The sequence below is a fragment of the Toxorhynchites rutilus genome, chromosome 2 (genome assembly GCF_029784135.1).
Source record: "Toxorhynchites rutilus septentrionalis strain SRP chromosome 2, ASM2978413v1, whole genome shotgun sequence".
NCBI classification, from domain to species: domain Eukaryota; kingdom Metazoa; phylum Arthropoda; class Insecta; order Diptera; family Culicidae; genus Toxorhynchites; species Toxorhynchites rutilus.
The window spans coordinates 285391519-285413964 of record NC_073745.1 but is presented as its reverse complement, the minus strand read 5'-3'; the positions used below and the strand labels follow the sequence as shown (position 1 = coordinate 285413964).

The 22446-nt window shown below is 39.9% G+C and overlaps 3 protein-coding genes across 10 annotated transcripts in view; 1 reads left to right on the top strand and 2 right to left on the bottom strand.

Moving 5' to 3' along the window:
- Positions 1 to 1017: 1017 nt before the first annotated feature.
- LOC129766943 (uncharacterized) lies at positions 1018 to 6445 on the bottom strand. Its single transcript, XM_055767540.1, has 5 exons — positions 6320 to 6445; positions 5942 to 6248; positions 4880 to 5232; positions 2122 to 3128; positions 1018 to 2066 (listed from the first exon to the last, which is right to left on the bottom strand). The coding sequence occupies exons 3-5, from the start codon at positions 4924 to 4926 to the stop codon at positions 1018 to 1020; spliced, it is 2103 nt and encodes a 700-aa protein (XP_055623515.1). The 5' UTR covers positions 4927 to 5232; positions 5942 to 6248; positions 6320 to 6445.
- LOC129765299 (acyl-coenzyme A thioesterase 13-like) lies at positions 6042 to 12753 on the top strand. The gene is made up of 2 exons (XM_055765455.1): positions 6042 to 6283; positions 12190 to 12753. The coding sequence occupies exons 1-2, from the start codon at positions 6197 to 6199 to the stop codon at positions 12550 to 12552; spliced, it is 450 nt and encodes a 149-aa protein (XP_055621430.1). The 5' UTR covers positions 6042 to 6196; the 3' UTR covers positions 12553 to 12753.
- Positions 12614 to 22446, bottom strand: part of LOC129765280 (peroxidasin) — a 368884-nt gene continuing 359051 nt past the window's right edge. For all 8 annotated transcript variants that reach the window (XM_055765418.1, XM_055765419.1, XM_055765421.1 and 5 more), the window contains one exon: positions 12614 to 22189. In XM_055765418.1, coding sequence (XP_055621393.1) covers positions 19546 to 22189 — 2644 coding nt within the window. In that variant the 3' untranslated portion in view covers positions 12614 to 19545. The remainder of the gene's footprint in view (positions 22190 to 22446) is intronic.

Sequence of the window (22446 nt, the reverse complement as noted above, 5' to 3'; positions counted from 1 at the left end):
TTCGAAACATGGAAATCCTCTGTACAATTAGTAAACAAGTCTAGGAAACAAGTTAGTTCATATGGAATAGGATTGATTTGACATAGTTAGCTAGTTAGTTTTGCAATTTCGAGTCTATTCGGGGTAAAACCGACACTAGGGTTTGTGTTCCACTGACAGGAAAAATGCGTCCTTACTTTTTGTAGATGCCTGAATATGTCGCATATTATATTTTGAAATAAAAAGGATAGAGCTAGACTGATAAACAACCTCAACCAACGATGAATCGGGCATGCAATCAAAAAAGCGTGGCAGAGCTTCAACGCTCATCGGCACATCTCCCGTGGATGCTCACCCAAGCTGAGACATAAACATAAGAGCTAGCTGAGATTTCTAGACCGGGATTCGAACATTCATTCCACAAACCTTAGACTACATCAGCGGCGAGAGATGTGGCGTTCAATTGCAGTTGAATTTGTTTACTTTTTTACTATTCAAAATCTGAGCAAATCAATTACATACAATTTGCCACTATCTCCCCTCTCCCCTCTTGAAGCATCCAAATAGTTTATAGATAGCCTCTTGATACTTAGAAATTATTGTAATATGTTTACATTCGTTTCTCTAAAGGTTCCATTCCATTATTTGTTTTTGATAGGATTCTAAACTTTTCGTTTCATTCGCCTCTAAAACAGGTGTCGGTTGCACCCGTACTCCTATTTATTTCACCTGAAAACATCAATTTTTGTATTCTATCAAAACTCGAGTTCTACTCAAGAAATGATCTTCGGATACTATAGATTGGTTCATTAATAGTTGAAGAAAAGTTCTGTAACCATTTGGAGTCGAAGAAACATGGGAGGTACTGGAAATATATCTGGAAATCCTTAGGGTGTCGGTTTTACCCTTATTTCCCCTACAACTTTTTAAAGTTATTTACAAAAGTGATAACCAAAAAAGACCCATTATGAACTCAAGAACCAATAGAGATGTTATGATTTCAAAATTGATTTATTTCAATTTTTGTTTTTCAATTGATCACACGATGAGACGCTTGGTAAATGGAAGATCACACAGACAGCAATAACGATAATATATTGGCACATTCCCGCTATCGTAGTTGAAGATCTCCGTCAGTATTTCCACGTCCAACGAGTAGCGATCGCACATACTGCAAACAGTTTCAATGTTCCTGACCGGAATTTGCTGCTTAGTGATTGAACATCGAAAGGTTTGATGATTGAGTGAACACACTTGATTCGTGTCCGAGATGGTCATTCCACAAAACATGCACTCTTCCTGCTGCAATTGTACGGTGGCATTCGCGAGTAATTCGTTCGTCCGCGTGACAATTTCTTCCACGATGGGTTTAAATGTAATATGAACATGTTCGAAATCTCCAGGGAAGACACCTGCTGCAAAATCACGCAGGAAATTCCGTAAACAGCGCACTGTCAATAGTTGCATGTAGCTTAGTTCGCCGACGGATTGGCAAAGGTTGAGGAAATAATAAATAACCTTAGCAGCATGTATGGCATCAATCATCATCGTCACAAATTGAAATTGCCCCAGCAGTGAGTCCGCTATCGATTGGCAGCGCTTCTTGAAATGACTGAATCTTGAACCCAACTGAATGAGTTGCAACTTCAGCTGATAAGCGTAAGAATCATCCATCCTCGCGATACATGCAGCACGAGATCCCAGTTCACCCAGCGTCTGGGTATTCCGGTTTCCACTGTACCTGATCACTTCGGCGCAATCATAAAAATCGGTCATCCTGAGTGTTGGGTTTTCAAGTAATATCCTAACTGGGTCTTGTACGCTGAATTTGCAGAAGAATATAACCGTGGGAGTGCGCAAACTTAGATGGTCAAAGCTTTTCGACGGATAGCCAACGAACAACCAACAGGCGCGGTTTTTGCTGGCAGTCACTCCGTAAATCGAAAATTTACTTGTGTTCAGATCGGTTTGGATAGGAGTGTGTTCGATCACCAGTTGGCCAGTTTTGATGAACTTGATTTCGACACAGAACATCGAGCCGGGAAGTGTACACAAAATGTACCGGTAACTGAAGAGTTGTTGGAGACCTAGAAAGGTAACAAATTAACATATCGATTGAATTTTAAGGAAAACAATATTCACCTGTGATCATGAAATTGTTCATATTTTGAATGGCCACAGAACGAACCTCGCCGTGTAAGCTACAAACAAATGCCAGTAGATGCGTTCCCTTTACGATTAACACTAATAACCGTTGGTTGGAGTGATCAATCTCATACTCTATGTGTCCAATGGTCAAATCATCTGCGTCCGCCCAAATATCGTTCAGCTGCACAAAATCGTATATATCCCCATCGGGCAACGTTTTGAAACTGTATAAAACTATTTTCCCATTCAGCAGCCCCGCCAGCAGAAGATTTCGATCTTCGGAGATAGTGATCCACTTGAGGTTCCTCACCGGATTGGAAGTTTGCGCAAGATACTGAACTCGAACGCTATCCGACAGTAGACTGTATATTGCTATTTTGGCAGATTTTGTCCCTATCGCAAAATGTGCCACATGTCGAAAAGCTTGGTCGCGCCAACAAAAGCTAGTGATGAGCGCTTCGTACACGGCAGGTACTAAACTTTTAAAATCTCTGAAAACGCTGTTATCATAGAAGTGCGCTATCCAGGCGGATGATACATCCACATACGAGTTCCACTCGTTTCGGTTTTTATCATATCGCTGCAGAGTGAGTTGTCCTATATTGGTCAGATGGGCCACCAGACAACTGTTGTAGTCCTGGAAGATTCCAGGTGGCGAAGCGGAAGCGCTAACGTTGTTTATGTTCAGCGTGGCGATGTTGGGTACTATTGTTTGATCAAGCATTATTATGGCCTTCTCCAGTCGGTTGCTGAGGTTGTAAACATCTTTTTCTTTGCTTGCTAGTTGTCCGGTGGGTTTATCCTTGGAACATTCGAATCGCGTGAGGATGTAATTTAAGGCACCATCCTCATTAATATGTTTGTATTTAAGCTGTAGGATCTGGGTGCTACCCTTGGTCACTATGACGTAGTTGTCGCCAGAGGAGGAGATCGCAAATGGTAGATTAACTTGATCGGGTATTTGGAGACTACCAACCTCGTTCATTTCCATTGTGAATGGGCTGAAATCGAAGAAATTGATTAATTGTTTTTTTATCTTTATCTAATATCATAAAGAGATATATTTGGAAACACTACTGGTATGAGTTTGAAATATATCCGTTCGTGGAGATATATTAACATAGACCTATCCGTGTACCGTGAATCGTGTACCTTATGGTCTTACTTTACATTTTAATAGATATTTTCCCAGACATATTTTGTGTTTATATGAACGTGAATGGCAGAAGAATATTTATATTATGATCATCAAGTTAACCGATGGTCCAAAAAATCATTTTTCCCCATTTTTTCCGCTACAAAAAATCATAACTTTTGATCTTCTGGACCGATTCAGATGACGGACATATCAAATTAAATCCAATGGTCTAGTCTTGTTTTAAAAAATATGACACTCTAAATAAAAAAATAATTGTTTTCGTAATAATTGATTTTTATATTTTATCCAGAAAGCTGAGGTTTTTTTTTCACATAATATATCCAAATACCAGAGAGGTGTTATTTTTCCTTTTTAAGTTATGATTTTTCAAAGTTAACATGTTTTCGGTTTTCGTTCAATATTTCTATGCGACTAGACTGGATGTATGTGACTATAATCCAATTCAACGATAAATGTGTTATTTTTTTTAAGAAAAAGCTGGCTATGTTTGTATTTAAGCTGTAGGATCTAGGCTTTAATATGATACGTCGATCATCTGAATCGGTCCAGTAGTTCAAAAGTAATAAATGTTTGAAAAAAAGTCATTTTTGGGAAAATAGGGAAAAATGATTTTTTGGACCATCGGTTAACTTTGAGAAATCATAACTCAAAAACGAAAAAAAATGCTTCCCTGGTTTCGAGATATGTTATTTAAAAAATCCACAGCTTTCCAGGAAAAATATTAAAAAATATAGCCTTTGGTCCCGAGACCATGAAAACTAGAAAAAACAAATACAATAATAACGAAAACACAATTCAAATTTTCTGCAACTGTAGTATTTTTCCACAAAAGACCAGCTAATTGACTTTAATTTTATCTAATATTTTAACATCTGAATTGGTCCAGTGGTTCAAAAATTATGTAAAAAAAGTCATTTTTGGCAAAAATGCGAAAAAAAGAATTTTTCGGACCAATATGGAAATTCGGAAATGGTCACCCTAACAAAAAAAAAAATTAAAAAAATTTGGTTTAATAATTTGCTATGAAGAACAAAACTACCACTTTTGACGAAAATCTGAGAACCACTACATCGGTTTAGCATGGAATGGCTGATTTCTATTTGAAGATGTTCATCCTGCCTGAAAACCCATTATCTTTGACGCTTCACTAAATCGTAAAACGTAGCTCAATGGCGTGCCGGTCATTTTGTTTTCACCGTGAACTGTGTACGGTAATGAGGCCCTTAGTTTTTGCATTATCTCTCACACTCATTCGTCTATTCGTCTCGCTGTCTCACTGAGTATGAACATCTGAAATATGCATACTCATCTTCGATCAAATGACAATAGGAGAGAACAAAATTCCAAAACAGATCAAACTATACGTGATAGGGCAAAGTTAGAGTCATAGTCAACTGAGAATAGTCAACTGACTAACTGACTGACTATATCCGTATTCAGTTGGAAATGTCTTTTGGCTTCTTCACACAGTTTCTCCGCCAAAACGACTAAACAGTCAGACGAGCGTTTAGTCGCTTTCCGCCTCTACGATTCGACTATCTCATCTCATTCTTCCCAGTCAAATTGTCTTTATTGCATTTTGAAGTGACTTACCCAAAACGAATTCGTTCCTCTCTCTGATGTATCACGTATGCATGCATCGATGTTTGAGCTCAACGTGGTTCGACATAAGCTACAGGTGAGCTAGTTTTTTTTTGTATCGTACACGAAAATTACTAACACGTATAAAATAGCGTGCGCTATTTTGCACGCTTTTTACTAATACTAACGGAGGACCTTTACAGCATACCTGATAATTGTTTATGTTCTTTGGCTTGAGTTCACGATGGGTAAACAATAAACCGTCCATTAATGGGGTAACTACGTTCTTGCATCAGAAATCAAGTTTTCGTTCCTCTTTATATGGGCGTAAAAATCAGAAGCGTACGCGGGTAACAATTTCGTTCCTAGGGGGGTAGAAATGTGGATTGAAGTCAGTTGAATGAAGAGCCAGATTTATATTCATTAGTCGCGTCAGTTAGAATAACCACTGGCTGGACCAGTTCATCAGTCATCTTCGCTTTCAACGCTAGTCAATTCATTTTCAGGTCAATTCACTTTTTGTTGACGGCGACTGCCGAAGCAGTTCTAGTCGAAGCGAAGCTACGGAGAGTAGGGTCGGTCTTCATTTTTCACCTTCGAAGATTTCGGGCCCTGATGATGAACTCGCAGTCCAATCGTTATAGGCGTCACGATAGAAAGAAGTGTAGATTGCCGGTGGAGATGTTTTGATCTGACGAAATTTGCTTTTCGATTTCAGGATTATGTCTTCTAAGTATTTGAATATTTTGAATGATATTACACTCGATTGGACTTAAATCGAACGGAATACAGAATTGAAAATTGTGATCCGTTTGGATAATAATTTTCATTCATTTTTATATTATTTTACTTCTCACATTTTACATTTTTACGTAAATTAAATCAAGAAAATATTTTTTGTCGGCGGTCATCGTCTGAAATGCTTGATTGCACTAATATTTCTGAATTGCTATGCAACGATATACTGGTACGACTTTTTTTTAAGTGCACTACACATACGTAAAGTCAACGACAAATATTTATCTATAACAGTATATGAGCACCGTTATGGTTTGAATTATTTCTCAGACAAACTTCTATACGGCTTAATTGAAATTTCCGTGTACAAATCCAGTTGAAGCGACGCTTTGCGTCGACCTTTGATTCCTCCTCCGAGTTATCGACGCCGCGAAATTGTAGAATCAAAACAAAAATGAAACCATCACTCGAGCGCAGGATTGTTGATTTTCGATTTCAGTAGTGATTTACATCCAGTTTTGAACGCGTCGATTTACGTAACAGTTCCCACAATAAAGTTTCCGGCTGCCAATTGTCGAATTGTCGATAAGGATGTCTGCGAAAAAGGGACTCGAATTTCTACGTGCTGTTTCAAGCTACATGACTAAAACCAATGGTTATGATAGGTGTTTACAGCAGGTAAGTAGCTTGATGCATGGTTAAAAGGGTACTTACCTGCTCGATGTCTATCAGCAGTATCCAATTATATACAACGTGATAAAAATGGTATTCAATAATTATATCCTTGATGAATATGTATCAGACATAAAACCAAAACAGTGTTTCAAAGTTCACTCGGTTGTTTTGACATTTGCCCTCGAATGCAGGGCTGTGACATTATGAAGAATGAAATATTTCATCTTGAGATGAATGAAATGTTTCATTCATTAATTGAGAAGCTTACACCGAGAAAAATTTTCGTATCAAATTTATATGTACGACACACCAGAGCTGCACTGTTTCATTGATATCACTGACAACTGACGAACCACGCTAGTCTCATCCTATTGTCAAAAATCTTGTTCAAATGGTGACTGACGGAGTACGATGCAACACTATGTCTGTTACTGAGCTTCGTCAATATGCTTTGAACAATCAAGTAGGCGACAAAATTGTCCGGAACGAATTGATGATTGTCGCAGATTGCATTTTATCTTTATCTTCATCGAGCAAAGCTTTCATTTGTTGTTTATTTTATTTATTGTAAATACTACGTCGAACACGCGATTAGTGATCCCCGATAATCGTTCGATTAATCGATTAATCGAATACTTCATACAGAAATCGATTATTAATCGAACGAATACTGAACAACCAATAATCGAAGCGAACGAATAGTTTACGTCGATTAATCGATCCAAGCCCAGAGCAAAAAACAGGAAGTGGGTTATATCTATGGTATAACCGCAAGGGTGACGTTGGACTATCGTTGATTTAGAGATCATTTGTTTGAAGTTGAATCTAAATCCATTCTGAATGAATCAATAAATGAATATTTGGGGGACGAGAAAACGAGAGCGTTACGTTGGAGGCACAAGGTGTTATGCATCCAATATAGGATACGAAAAACCTTGTTCTGAAGAATAATCTTTACCAGCTTTCCTGCTAACTGTACTTGATTAACAAATCACAAACCCAAATGTATTATATGGATATTTTATGGATAGAAAACATTAAAATAAACTCTTTCGCTTGAATGTAATTTTCAATTCCAAGGGGAACTGGCAGATTATTTTCCAGCAACGATTAGATATTTCCAAATTTTCCTCGATACTGGAAGCCCACCAGTGGTTAATGCTAATTCGATAACCACCTGTTAATAGCACTTGGTTGAAACATATTTGGTCACAGTGTTACATGGATAGAAAACATTCAAATAAACGCTTTCACATGAATGTATTTTTAAATTCCCAGAGGAACTGATCGATTATTTTCCGGATCTTTCTCGATGCTGAATGGCATCCAAACGGAAAGAATTCCGTGCGTGTATGTGTGTGTGTAGCGGCTGCTTCGATGGTCATCTTCTCTTCTCCTGAAGGATCGGCTTCTCTGTGCTCCCTCACAGTTTCAAACAAACTGTTTGCGTTTCAGGGCAGATCTCGATCCTTCGCTGTCCAGCACCCTCAGCAACAATGTTGTCTTGTCGATGTCCTCACGAAAAATGAATGCGTCTCACCACCAGAATATCGCTTAAGTATGCTTTTTGTGCGTGATTGAATCGAGAGAAGGCGTGGTTTACGATGGCAATTTGGAAGGCAAACTAGAGGGGAATGAACTCTCTGAGCTCGAAACTTTCGGCGACTGAGCAATAATCGATTGCGTACGCATACAATATTGGATACGGAAATATCCTACTGATGGGGAAGAATAATCTTCAGAAGCTTTCCTGCGAATTACACTTGGTTGAAAAATTACAAAATCAAATGTATTTGATCGCTGTGTTATATGGTTAGAAAACATTCAAATAAACTCTTTCACATGAATGTATTTTTAAATTCCCAGAGGAACTGGCAGATTATTTTCCAGAAATGATTAGATCTTTCTGGAACTTTCTCGATGCTGAATGGCATCCAAACGGAAAGAATTCTGCGCGTGTATGTGTGTGTAGCGATGTCTTCCCGGGGAACCGTTTGTGGCATCACTCTCCTCCTGATGGATTCCCTTCTGGCCTAGGGTGCACAAACAGGCTCTTGGTGACACCGTTCATCCGCGCTTTCATGATAAACGAAGAGTTTCACCACAACAGCGACAACATGCTCCAATCGCTGTTCAATTAGAACTGAGTGGATTTCCGAGTGGCGCTCGCTTATATACCGATTGGTGATTTCAATAGCCTGTTTTGAAAGCAATTTTAAGACTATTGAAACAAGTTTTTGGATCAAAAAGTAACAAGTATAGAACGCGTAGACATTTTATCTTTCGAATGAAGTGTTTATCATACCATTTCGTTCAGTTGTTTAGGAGCTATTAACGCTCAAAATCTCGGTCTCCGGCGTAACGCTTTCGTTTTCGAAACTTTGATTTTACACCCCGGTATAGAAATGAAAGACGTAGTCCTACGTCAAAAAAAGTACGGCCACTGCAGTTTTATCCTGAAAATCAACCAATGACGGCGCTCCCCTTAACTCGTAAACGAAGCTCAATGCCGTCAACGCGAATTGACCTTCCTTTACGAGTTTAGGGGAGCGTAAAAGATAATAATTGTTTTTCAGGCGGAATGAATACGTTTTTGATTCCAGATGGCTTTCTAACAAATTTGAAATATTAGTCTAACTTATTATTGCTTTCAGTATGACGATTAATCGATTAATCGATTATTTGGGGCGATTAATCGTATCGAATAACAAACTGCTGAAAAGTATCCGATTAGTTGATGAACGATTAATTTCAAAAATCGGGGATCACTACACGCGATAACGTGTGAGCGATAGCAAATCATTTAGGCAACGGAATATATAACCGACTATAGCTTGAACAATCACTACATGCTAAAACAATTAAGAAATTTCTTTCTTCGTTGAAATTTCTGCCCGATATCGAAGTTCGCATATTTGAAAGTATGTTTAGACTCATTTATAAGTGTACTACACATACAGCGTCACCGTCACCGTTCTGTCAACTCTTGGACTTATTTTGCCGACGTCAAAGTTGCCGGTGATTGTGTATGTGAATGCTACCATACGATTCCCATGGGAGAATAATTGACATTTCATTCTTTTACGTTGACTTCAAGGTGACGAGACGTCGTATGTGTAGCGCACTATTGTTCTCCTCGAAGTTTTGACATTTTATTTTAGTATGGCATTCAGGTAGTTCAACGTAAACAAATGTATCCTGGTAAACGTGTAAACTTCCATTACATCAAGTGGCATGAGATTTTTCGTCTTGACGCTCATGGTGCGCTGACTTGTAATATGCTTTGATCGCCAAAACACTCTGATATACTATTTGTCATAGTAGCCCAAATATATGACAGTGACAAACCGCAGTTCTGTGACACACATATTTTTGCAATCTAGCCGCGCACATACATTTAATAAAGCTTGTACATGGAACTAAATTTTATGTGCGGTTGTATGTAATAATGGATTCATTTTCAAAATGTTTTCTTCATACAACTAAAAATAGGGAAAAAGTCAATTTAGCAATGTTTTTACTTATTATTATCAGGAAGTAAATGAACATTAGGTACCTTATTTATTCGAGAGGAAAAAAAATTGCATGGCGTGATATATTTTCTTATACCTAATCAGCTTCTTTTTTCATTGAAGAGAATTGGCTAGATTTTCGAAACAAAAACTTGTTCATGATACAGCAAGTTGCATTTAATTCATTTGCATTTAGCTAATCGGACAGACCTGTAATGCGACTCGATTAATTGGTCATTTTTACCTCTATTTGGATATTTTTGTAAACATCGAGATCGGGGCCCAAACTATGGCTCACATCCAGTGGCGTAGGGTGACCGGGTGACACCCGGGGCGGGTCACCAAGATGTTCCCTCCAAACTTATCTAAACATGAAACGCATTTATTGTAATATTAGATAGGACGAACAAGAAATCACAAAATCTTCACGCGTTGGTTACTTGAACTGACAGTTACAAAATAAGAGAATAAATAAAATATGGTTTATTTTTGGATGTCGAAATGTGACTCAAATAAATCTTATCAAATAAATATCTTTGGGAGAACAATAACGACACGGGACTCAATGTGTTAAACATATCTGCCCCATCGTTGACCGCAAATTTTAAATTTATTCCAAGGCTTTTTTGTTTCGCTTTCTCAACAAAAACTTAACTCCTTGACAAAATTCCGACATGGTTGATGCGCTCGATAGCTTACGAACGGGACTTCATGAAAACTAAACCCTGACCTTCCAGTTGTTGAAGGGTGTCGTTTTTCAAATCTACAGCTTTTTCCGCCAACAACGAAACAACTAGTAGCTGGCTATATCTGTGATATAACCGCTAGGTTAACGTAGGACTACCATTGGCATAGCAATCATTTGTTTGAAATTGCATCTAAATCAATTCTCAATCAATGATTGAATGGATATTTTGTTTTCGCTTGGAATTGTATTGCGTCCTGTTCAAATATATACGAAAGAATATTCTTTTGTTTGAGGTCTCTTTTTGATGTTCGACATTTTAATCATCAAGAAAAGCTTATTCAATCCTCCGTACATCTGAAATATCTTTTTCGTGATATAAAAATCATCACGAGAACACCGAGTTTACTGCCCAAATATGCGCGAAATCATATTCTACCTCTTGGTTGCATTCAAAAAGCAAACGATCTTGCATGTCCGTTCATCACGGCAGTAAAAGAGACTGACAGGGGTTAGCCATCATGCATCAACCGCATGCCAATCGAGAATGAAATTCAATTTTTGAGAAGCTATCGCTATTTATAATGATTTAAATAGTTTACTTTCGAAGCAGTTTTGAGCTATTGAAACTAGTTTTTATGACCAATATGGAAAAAAATCTCTCGTAGATCTTTTATCTTTCTAATAATGTTATTTTCATATCACTTCGTTCATCCGGTAGAGAAATATTAACGCCCAAACCTTCTACTCTGAACAAAACCCCCTCGTTATCGAGACTTTGATTTTACACCCCAGTACAGAAATGAAAGATATGGCATGACGAAATACAGAACATAAAAAACCAAGAAAAATTTTATAAAATGGACATTTCCATAGTGACTTGTATTGTTAGATAATACCATAAGTAATAATCGGTTACCTAAATAGAAATTAATGAAAATAATCACGACTGAATCGCGCTTTCGAGTGCGCAGAATAAACAAACATAATCGCTTTTGTAGTTCTGAGCTCTAATGTAAGTGTCGCATGAGCTGATTCGGCTTTGCGTAAATTCGTCAATTGTTCATCCAGATTTGAAGATTTGAGAAATATTAGAAATTTGAACATTTTAAGTAAACTGTAATGCTGCTTTTATGCACAAAGTGTAACCAATATTAAGTCGTGGCTAAATCACACGAGCATATTCTCTAAATGTCTTGTTGCAATTGCAACGACTAGTATATTCTTTGTTACAATTAAAAAAATCCTGCCATTCGCTTTCGTTTGACGATTTGATAAGTTCGCTTCGGTGTGAGGAATGAAAGAAATGGACGTGAAGAATAGCGAGATTGTATGATGGTGAAGTGATATTCTCTTTATTGAGCGTGAAGAAAGAGTAGCACTATTTTCAGTCTGCACAAGTTTGCAGCATGTTGAAAAGCGATAGACTCATTATTGAGTGACGATGGTTCAATTGAAGTGAAATTGTATGGCTTTGCACTCAATGAAGAGAATGTCACCTTCGTATAGTCGCTATCGAATTGACTCCTGATGAGGGCAGTAGATGACGCTAAATTGAAACGATAGTGAGGTGGCAAATTTCGGTCAGAGTACAACGGGTTTATGAAATAAATTTAGTGCCAAATACTGTAAGATTGTTCAAATAATGGAAACGAAAAAAAATCCTTCGATTTAAAACGAGCACATTCTAACGCCGCCCGCTAAATTTACAGCTCAAAATGGTCAGCGGAGGTGATGGGAAATGTACGGCCGAATTCAAAGTCGCCGAAGAACATCTCAACCGGGCGGGTGGACTGCACGGTGGGTTCACCGCGACCATTGTAGACGTCGTAACAACGTACGCACTGATGACAAAAGATAACTGCCTGCCCGGGGTGTCGGTCGATATCCACGTGACGTATCTGAAGGCCGCGCGGGAAGGTGACGATGTTGTTATCGATGCCAACACTATCCGGGCTGGGAAGAATTTGGCCTTCCTAGAGTGTGAGCTACGGCACAAGAAAGATAATTCGGTCATCGCCAGGGGACAACACACAAAGTACATCGGTAGCGGGGGTGGTAAGCCAAAGGAATAGTAATTGGCGGAGGGCTTTCTTTCAGCGTGTAGTAAAATTTAAGAAAAAAATCCGATAGCAATTCGAAAAGAGGATAAAAGTTGTAATCATGTTTATTGATTCAAATTTGTTGTATTGTTTTGTGCAATGCAATGGTTGCAGTTTCATTTTCAATGTGAATCACCTTTTTTGTTGTTGTTGGTAAAACTAGTTTTGAACTTGCTACTGTTATAATTAATTTGATGACAATTCCATGTCTTGTTTAGTTTTATTAGTTGTGCCACGTTCGTGTTCGTCAATTCGTATGTTTCAACGATTAAACATGGTTCGAGTTTTGGATAGTAGATTTACATATTAATTTTCTTTTCAATTTAAATGCAATGTACGTTGATGAGGAGACTTACTGATGCTAATTTATCACGGCGTAGGTCCGTATCTTTCACTATTATCGTTTGACCGATGGTTCTTAGGATAGGAATCCGGTAGTATTTCAAAATTGTTTGAGAATGTAGAGTAATGGTTCCTGATAAAAGACTTGGGTCACAGTGTTTCGATATATTCCCTAAATACGTTGTATTTACAAATAACCTCTAACAGTACTGATGTTGACAACCTATTTTTCCGTTCTAGATTTTCGAGTAGCTGGTCTAATTGAGCGTGTCAGATTTTCTACGTTGGATTCGTTTTTCTTTGATTTTGTCACATTAAATCCGTTTTTTTTTCAACTTGAACTAAATTAATGTTTTAGTGATATAAGTATCCTGCAGTATCATCTCATAAAATTTTATAACTATTATATGTGAGAGTACAAAATTGAATCCTTATATTTCACGACTACTGGCCTATAAACTTTCAAACAAACGAAGAGCTTGAAGATAGTCGGAAGAAAATGCTATTCAACTTTCACCTTTTCGTTCACAGTGTTGATGATTTGAGTCAACGCATCAATTGTTAGTTTTATCATAGGTTCTATTTGGCATACAGATTTGGTTTACAAATAAGAATTGCTGGGAAAGCCACATGACTTTCCTTTTGCTTGCACAATGTAGTTGACGAGTTTCGTGCCAACTCGACTGGCCATTGGCAGCACCATCTTAGATTGCAGTGAATCTTTGTGGGTGTAAAGATTTATTGGTCATTTAAGCAACTTTGCATACTTGAAATCTTCAAAAAATAATTAGACTCCTTTTCGAAAAGGGCCAAAAAGTTTTTTTCTTTATTTGTTTTACACAAAAATATAACCCAAAATCTATGATACTTGAAAAATTTTGATCAAAGAAGGAAACGTAGGAAATTATTCAAATTTTACTGCAAAACATAATTTTTTAATCACACTGGATTTTTTTAAAGTTGAAATTCATTTTTTCTTATAAACGTATTTTTAAAAAAATTCCAAGAAAAATTATACGAATAGTGCCATAATCGGAAACGGGAAGCAAACCACCTTTTTTAACATTTCTGGACGAAGCTTCCAGCTCGAGACTCCTAGAAGTAGAAGTAGTCGATCGCTTGGGAATTAAAGGCATAAGTTGGAACATCCAAAGCATTTGATGTGCTATGAGGCGTTAGCAGAAAAGTTTCCACATCTTCGAGATCTACCAGTTAAAAGATATACTGACGTGGTTTCACAGATGATCATCGGATGAGAACACGTAAGATTATTAACTTCGCTGAAGTTGCGTGAAGGAATCGGTTGCGGCCCAATATCCGTTAAAACAAAACTTGGTTGGTGTGCGTTCGGGAGACAAGCTGGCGCAGAAAAAAATGGTAGAAAGGATGCAAGGGTAACTTTTGGGTGCATAAGAGCACGTACCCGACCTTACTATCCTACGCCAATGATGTGCTACGGTTGCTTCGAATATGGACACCCTCGGAAGCGATGTACGGCAGGCCCAATCTACGGTGTATGTTGTGGTAATTATGCCAGCACGTCGGAGATGCCGTGTCACAAGAAGGCTTACTGTAAACACTGCAAGAACGACACGCATCCAGTTTCAAGCAAAAAGTGCCCGGTCTACCTGAAGGAAGTCGACATGCAGCACTTGATCGTGGATCAAGGAGTCGGTTATCCAAACGCTCGAAGGATGTATGAAGCTAATCATCGAACCAAGTCCGCAGCTGTAGTAATTGTAGAAGGGAACGATGCTCGATTTGCTGAACTCAACGATAAGTTCGACCGACTCTTAGTTGATACAGAGAAAAAAGACAACGATATAGGGATCATGCGAAAGAAGGCTGAAAAGTACAACCGTCAAATTGACGAATTATTCGAAGGGCTCTAGAATAAAGACCAACAGCTACTAGATATAGAACAAATTGCATCATTGAAAACTGCCCTGGCTGCTTCGAACATTCCTATCCCGCCGGTTGCCAGCACCATCACTCGAAACAACTTATCCAAGAAATCAACGGAAATGGAAACTGCTGGTGCGATAGTCTCTAGAGGACCAGAACCGGCAGATCGCTCTCGACACCCGAAAACACCAAGCTAGACGAACGAGCGGGCTTCGTCCCGTATCCCTCACAGGACACCGTGGGAGTCAAATTATTGGATGCAGCCCTGGGCAGCTGGGGTCCCCCTAGTGCTTAACCGTTATAAACGGAATCGCCGTGAAATCGACGTACTCGAGGCTACAGACGAGTTAGACCTCGTAGTCTTGATCAATGGATCCCCTACTTTCGTTCGTAGCCAAACCGAAACTCGATTTGAGTTTTACCAGCCGTCGGCTTTTGTGGCTGACTCATAATGACCCGATGGGAAGCGATCACTACCCAATCCGCTGTCATCATCCGCTGTGATGGCAAGCCTGTTACACTCACCTTGCGGACCCGATGGTTATATGATCAAGCGAACTGGGTAGTGTATCAGCATAGCATACCTAATTGATCCTGACCCGATCTCTATAACAAAATTGAAGCCAACTTCTCGGCGGAGCTCTGGGGATGAGTAAACCCTCTATCCGGGAAGCGAAGATGTCAAGGAATTGCTCTCACCACCTCAAACAAGACCCAGTTATGGACGGTTATGGACCCAGTGGCTGTATCCGACATACTAAGCAAATACTTCTATCCCTATCGACTCTGGACGGGTACCCTACTGAATTCGTAAAGAAAAATGACGGATCACGAGACTCGATATCCAGTGTTGAAATATTCAACATTGACCCCAACCTGCTTCTAAACCAGCCGTTTCAATCAAGAGACTGACCTTACGCGGAAATATTAGGCTGCTCGACATCTTTAACCGTATCTGGGTCGAACGCAAGTTCCTCCAGGAATGTTCGCAAAACTTGGTGATTCCCATAAAAAAACAACAAGACCGGACGAGACCCTGAAGATTACCGTCCTATTCCTGTCACATTTTGTACCTGCAAGGTTATGGAAAAGATGGTCAACCGTAGATTGACGCAATATCTATACAGCAAATAGATCCTCGACAACACGCGGTTCGCCCAGAATGTGGTACAACTATATACATGGCTACGCTAAATCAAGCATTGGACGAGGCAAGGAAGAGAAACCTTTACGTTGAAATGGCAACTGTCGATATCTCTAAAGCCTATAATCGAGCTTGGACACCACCAGAGTTACGACGACCTTCCAACTGGGGTATTAGTGGCCACATGTTACATTTTATCAAAGGTATCCTGATCCTACGCTCCTTTCAAGTCATGATCGGTAATCACAAATCCAGACCATTCAACGAAGAGACCGGTGTCCCTCGAGGTTCCGTCTTCGCCGTGACCCTTTTTCTAATCTTGATGGACGGTGTATTCGAGTATCTTCCGGAGGGAATCTGGATGTTCGTCTATGCGGATGATATAGTATTAATGGTTGCGATGGCAACAGTCAAAGCCCATAGACGAAAACTCTCTCAAGTCGTATCGTGAGCGGCATGATAGGCTTCCTCCGCCGGTTTCCAACTATCGGCAACCAAGAGTGAGTACACACACATATGCGGTTCAAACCATTGAATCCTGAACGCACCAATAAAAATCAATGGCATATGGTGGAATACGCTAAAAATCCTCGACGTGAGAAAGTTATCCTTCGGTCCACACTGAAAAGAAGTGAAAGAAGATTGTCGTAGTCGCATCAATCTCCTCAAATCCCAGGCAAGCCGGCATGTGAACGCCAACAGAGACACCAGACTCAACGTCGGGAACGCGATCGTTAATTCCAGACTTACCTACGGGCTGGAGCATACTGTTATCGGAACCCATACCCATAGGGTCTCCTCTACACTTTTCCTTTATGACTTCTGGCCACTTTCGATTACTTTGCGAAAAAATACCAAAAATATTTTGATACCCCACACGTGTTTTTCAATTATTTTAAAATTTTATCCCCTCCCCCTGCACTCCCTTTTGGGGTTTGGGTAAAAAGAATATTGAAAACGTTTTCAGGAAGTTTGAAAACATATATTTAGACATCCCACACGTGTTTTTTCCGAAAATTTCAAATTTTACTCCTTCCCCCAGTCCTTGCTTTGGAGTTCATAACCAAAATGACTCAAAAATAGATTCAGCACCTTCGAAACCCCTCATACACCAAATTTCAAGGCATTTCCATTCATTTTTCTATTTAATGCCACCTAGAATTTCTGAGGGACCACTGTGCGCCGTCTCTGCACTTGAATCAGAGTCAATCAGACACCCATGGATTCAGAAAATTCTGCTGAATGCACAGCCGTATGACCTCTTCAACGTTTCAAGAGATGAACCAGCCTAAGGCAGAAAATCACTATGAAAAAGACAAAAAAAAATCTTCTGCCCTCATTTGGCATCATGCCGCTACACGAAGGACGTGTTAGAGTGAGATAAGGAAAATGATGTCGATTTCGTGCCGAAAGATCTGAGCTCCCCAAATACTTTGGAACTGCGCCCAATAGAAAAATACTGGACACCTTCTAAAACGACCTAAAATGGTAGAGAATGTAGAAGGAATGAAGAAAGCATGGTTAAAATGCAAAAAAAAAACAAAACTGTCGCTACTGAGGTCGTGCAGAACCTCTTGGCTGTTGGTCGAGAGATTGGTCGAATGACTTAATCAGTATGGAGCGATATGCATATGCGCACACTACACCGATTCATTACCGGCCGATACAAATGTTTGATAGGCTTCCCGATTGCATTCAAACGATTCTGTCTGTCAACTATCGGCCGTCCGTTTAATCATTACTGGCCAGCATCGAGCTACGCACACACGATGATTGTTTATCGGTCGATAGTTCAATTCGCTCTCAATTTTGGCATCCGATATACGTGCCGTGCGAATCACTGCGAATGGGATGCACCCAATGCTCTCTGAATCTCTTTTTGATTTTCCTTCATCGTTCTCTTCTCCGTTGTCAAATACGAATTAAATACAGTATTTCGAGAATATTCGGTCGACAGTTGGCTAGTGTGCGCACTCTTAACCAACCCGACTGTTTGGTTGGCTCGGTGTGTGCACTAGCAACCCAACCTGACCAAACTATCGGCTGTAAAAAAGTCTGCAGTCTGCGGGGGCTTTTATTTTTTCCTTTTGTACTCACTGACATTTTTGTGATAATCAGTTGAAAACTCGAATATTGAGAATGAACTTTGTGTGTGCGGATTTTAAACAGTACACCCTTTAATTCTATAGGAACGGTGCTCTGATTGTCAAAATTGTTTAGTAGTTGAAGTTGTGCATTACAATATTTCATTCTCTGATTAAAATTTGGTAGGTCCTGAAGTTAAGTGCTTCCGTGGCCGAGTGGTTAGCGTTACACATTATCATGTCGGGGGTTCGGGGTCGATTCCCGGTCTGGTCGGGGGAATTTTTCGTCAAAGAAATTTTCTCCGACTTGCACTGTGGTCACGCGTGTTCTAGAGCTTGCCACTCAGAATGCATTCAAGGCGTGTAATTTGGCACAGAAATCTCAACTAAGTTCTAATAAAAATGACGCAAGTAATACTACGTTGAGACGGCGAATTTCCTTTAGGAACGTTAGACCCATTTAGGAAGAAGATGAAGAAGAAGAAGGTCCTAAAGTTGAACTTATTTAAAAAAAAAGTATAAAAAACTTTAAATATTATCCTATATTTCTTTCTCTGACACTGTAGGTCTTATAGTTTTGAAGACAGAAGTTTTTATTGAAATTTGATTTTTCTTAAAAATTAGAAAAAAAATTAACGGTAACGGTATTGAATTAAAGAGACTTTAAACTCAGAGAGTTCATTCGTCTCTACAAAAAAAAAATTAAAACTAATTACACTGAAAAAAATATTATTTTAAAATTGAAATTCATTTTTCTCTAAACATTTTTTTTTATTTTGAATTCTGATAAAAAAATATAAGAATAATCCATATAATCGACAACAAGTCACCCATACATCGGAAGAAGGGCACTGTTACAGTGAAAGAGTTTTCCTAACAGCAACTTTCTAATGTTTTCTTCGAAAAACTACTATTAATGTTCCACTCGTAGCATTTTGTGTGTAAATTATCGCGATTGACATGCTCTGCAAACTTTTTTCTATTCGGCAAGATCATACCAAACGCGAGAATTTACGCAAATAAAATGTTACGAGTAAAACATTATTTTTCAGGATTCTCCATACTATTCAACTATTCATATAATTTTTTGACAATTTAAAGAAGAAAATTTTTAAAAAAAAAGAGTTTCAATTTTTAAAATATTTTTTTCCCAGTGTAGTTTAAAAAAAAGGTATTTTTTTTATAAAAATTTGAACAATTTCTCAGATTTGGTTTTTTGACTAATATTTTGTTTGTGTTATAGTTTTTAAGTTATAATTTTTGTAAAAAATAAGGAAAAACTTTGACCCTTTCAGGTATGCAAAGTTGCCTAAATGACCAAATGATTTATTCCCACAAAGTTTCACTACAATCTGAGAAGATGCTGCCAACTCCTAAGACGAGTTAGCATGTCAGTTCACAGTTTGGCATCAAAGTCTAATTTCTAATCTAATCTAATAATTCGCAAATTCTAGTCCTAGCTCATTGTCTTCGGACACCAAAAATCGTTATTCATTGTACGCTCTTGGCATCCATTGAAGGTCCACTATCATCGACCGAGCAGATGGGACAACATTTGCCATCCTCCTGCATCAGAACCAGCCCGTTCTCACAAATCAATTCGGCACATTTCTCCGTTTCGCAGCTTATCTGACGATGTTCGCATTCGCACTTGGTACAATCATCTCGCATCCATATTTCGTTATTCAACCGCTTGATCCCCTTGCTGTCAACGCAGTGTCCGTGAGGCTTTCCCTTCATCAGATACTGGCTGCTGTTGGCGGCCGCAGTGACCGAGCACTGCTGTTCCAATTTGCGAATTTTCCGCCGCATTTGTTTCATCGATTTCTGGAAGCTTTCGATCAAAGATTCGAGTCCTTCGATTCGTTCCTCGTTCATGTCGTCGTCAATAAAGGTGTTGTCATCCAGGTGATTTTCTGGGTCGGGTTTCGCGGCAAGCTGTGAGTCAATGTCCCGCTTAGCTCGGATAGATCTTCGTTGTCTCACAAGCGGTGTGTATCGTTTGTGATGTCGTGAACATTCGCTGCAATCCACCCAGTACTCGAAGTCTATCTGTGGGATTTCATCGCAGTGTTTGTAGCCTCCCTGTTTAGCGGGTAACACGAACACATTATCTGTTGTGCGAGTGATATTATCCCCGTTGTCGCAGAGCACCCGTCCCAACGTAACCTTCTTGATCTGAGCTAATTGCTCGGGTTTGAATTGATCATTCTCATACCAAAATCTATCGCCATCCCGGAGTTTTTTAAACTGTTCCACAAGCAAACAGGTGAAAAGCGGACCTACCTTTGCACCAGGGAGCTGATCCTCCAGAATACCACCAACCCATAGGTCAATGTTATCCGGGTTACCGTACAATTCTTTCAGTTTGTCACGAATCGCACCATTTGTGATCTCCTGTTTTAGTTCCTCAAACGAATCGACCGCCTTCATATTACAGAACTTTCTATAGTCATTGTATCCTGGCATGGCATGATCCCTCGAACGTTGAATGTTGATTGCTGCCAGATCCAACGCCACAGCGTGTGCCGTTTCGAACAACTTCTCTGTTAAATCTGAATTCAGATTCTGGTTTGGCTTTTTCAACTTAGCCGGCACAGAAATCAGTCCACGAAGTAGCGGATCAACACCACCTTCATATACTATCCGCCACGGAGCGAAAAATGCTTTGTGCAGTGGAATGTGACCTTGAGCGATCGGTTCGAATGATTCGTTTAGCCGGTGCAGAATTGGGTTGATTAGTGAGTGTCCGAAACGCAGTGCCGCTGTCGCAAACTCGTTCGCAATAGATGGGTTCACCCCAGCATCATATCCTTGGTACTCTCCCAACAGAGCCATTCCACGTTCACCAATAATTTCCGGCAACCAATGCTTGTAGGTTATGTGCTGCATCATTGCTCCAACAATCTTTCGACTCTCGAAATAAATCTTATCCCCGTCCCATTGTGGATTAATTTTCCTAAACTCCCCGGCAATTCTATTGTGTTCCCGGAACCAAATGATATGCATCGTTAGCAGCCCCAACTGCTCGTTAACTCGTATGTCACCCGCGGTGAAGCAATTCACCGTACTCTCATCCAAGTTTCTTCTACAATCGATCCCGTCTGTAGGAGCCGCAAACGGTAGCAGTGATTTCTGTTTCGGAAAATGTGGTCCCTCCCGCAGCAACCCATCATCGGTCGTAAGGTTCCTCAAATCCCTCGCAAAACTTTCCGTATAACCGTAAACCTGCGACCCATCGATGAACGCGGTCAGCTGATTTATCTGCTCTCTCGGCTGTACGGTTCCGAAGAAGATGGACGTCATTCCCGATCCGCAAACCGCACTCGAGCGGACAAAATCAATACAGCGTCGATTGTGCACCCTTGGATCGCTCTCGGGAATTTCAATCGGGTAGCAGGGTGCAGCATACTCGCACGTCTTCTTACAATCGACACCGTCCCAACTTTCCGAACTAACCGATGGAATCGCATGATCCAAGTCGTGATCTAAAAATTGCCCCCACTGCATAACCATATGGGTAATTCTATCGTCCGGGGTAATTTCCGTTGTCGAAATCAAACTGGTCGACACGAGTCTGGCGCTCGGTTTTGAAAATCCCTGATACAATCTAGTCTTGTTCCACCCAACCGGCATGTTGAACCCATTTTCATAAATCGGTGGCAACAACCGACGGAACCCGGTCAGGGAGGATCCCCAGCTGGGGTTCTTGTAGTTGTTACACGATCCATCCAACGTCCGGAACTTTGCGTGGAAACACAAATCCGTACAGTTCGGAGTCACTCGATGAGCCATACACCCGGACAGCTGTGCCAACAGATCCAGATAGTCCGGCGAGAGTAGATCGTTGTAGTTGAAATCGGTTTTGTTGGTAGTTAAACTACTGCCGGAATCGACGTGCTTGCGGATGTTCACCAGGGTGCGCTCGTAGACTTCAGCGGCACGGGCTAGCTCTCGGGCGGGACCACTCGGGAAACGAACAATGCGGAACAAATCTCCGTGGTGCTGTGTTCGGTTGGAACTACCGGAGAAGAGCTTAGCAATCGTTTGGTTGATGGCGAGGTCAACCTCTCGGGAGGCTTCGGTGATGGCGATTCGAACGAACTGGTCGCCGGGCAGGAGCGTCAGCTTTTTCCTGTGGATTGCGGAAAATTTTTTGTTAGTTTATAGAGACCTAAAAGCAATATTCGATTAATTTAAAAAAAGAAACTCAGAATGTATAGTTGTCATCGAAGAAGTTTAATTTTTCCTAGAACTGTATTGTTAATCGAATGCGTTTTGCAATTTTAACCCGTAGTGATCACACATTGTGTCGAGGTTTCATAAAAAGGTGGATTGTAACGGATTCCGCGTCGATTTTTTTTTGTTTTATAAGGCGCTACGGTCGTTTTC

What these genes read in the sequence shown, in the direction of transcription:
- LOC129766943 (XM_055767540.1), bottom strand. Translation starts at nt 4,926, where the DNA reads ATGCATGCATACGTGATACATCAGAGAGAGGAACGAATTCGTTTTGG. An exon ending in GAGGAACGAATTCGTTTTGG is followed by an intron (nt 3,129 to 4,879) that starts GTAAGTCACTTC and finishes CTTCGATTTCAG; the next exon opens with CCCATTCACAATGGAAATGA. An exon ending in GAACAATTTCATGATCACAG is followed by an intron (nt 2,067 to 2,121) that starts GTGAATATTGTT and finishes TTACCTTTCTAG; the next exon opens with GTCTCCAACAACTCTTCAGT.
- LOC129765299 (XM_055765455.1), top strand. Translation starts at nt 6,197, where the DNA reads ATGTCTGCGAAAAAGGGACTCGAATTTCTACGTGCTGTTTCAAGCTAC. An exon ending in ATGATAGGTGTTTACAGCAG is followed by an intron (nt 6,284 to 12,189) that starts GTAAGTAGCTTG and finishes CTAAATTTACAG; the next exon opens with CTCAAAATGGTCAGCGGAGG.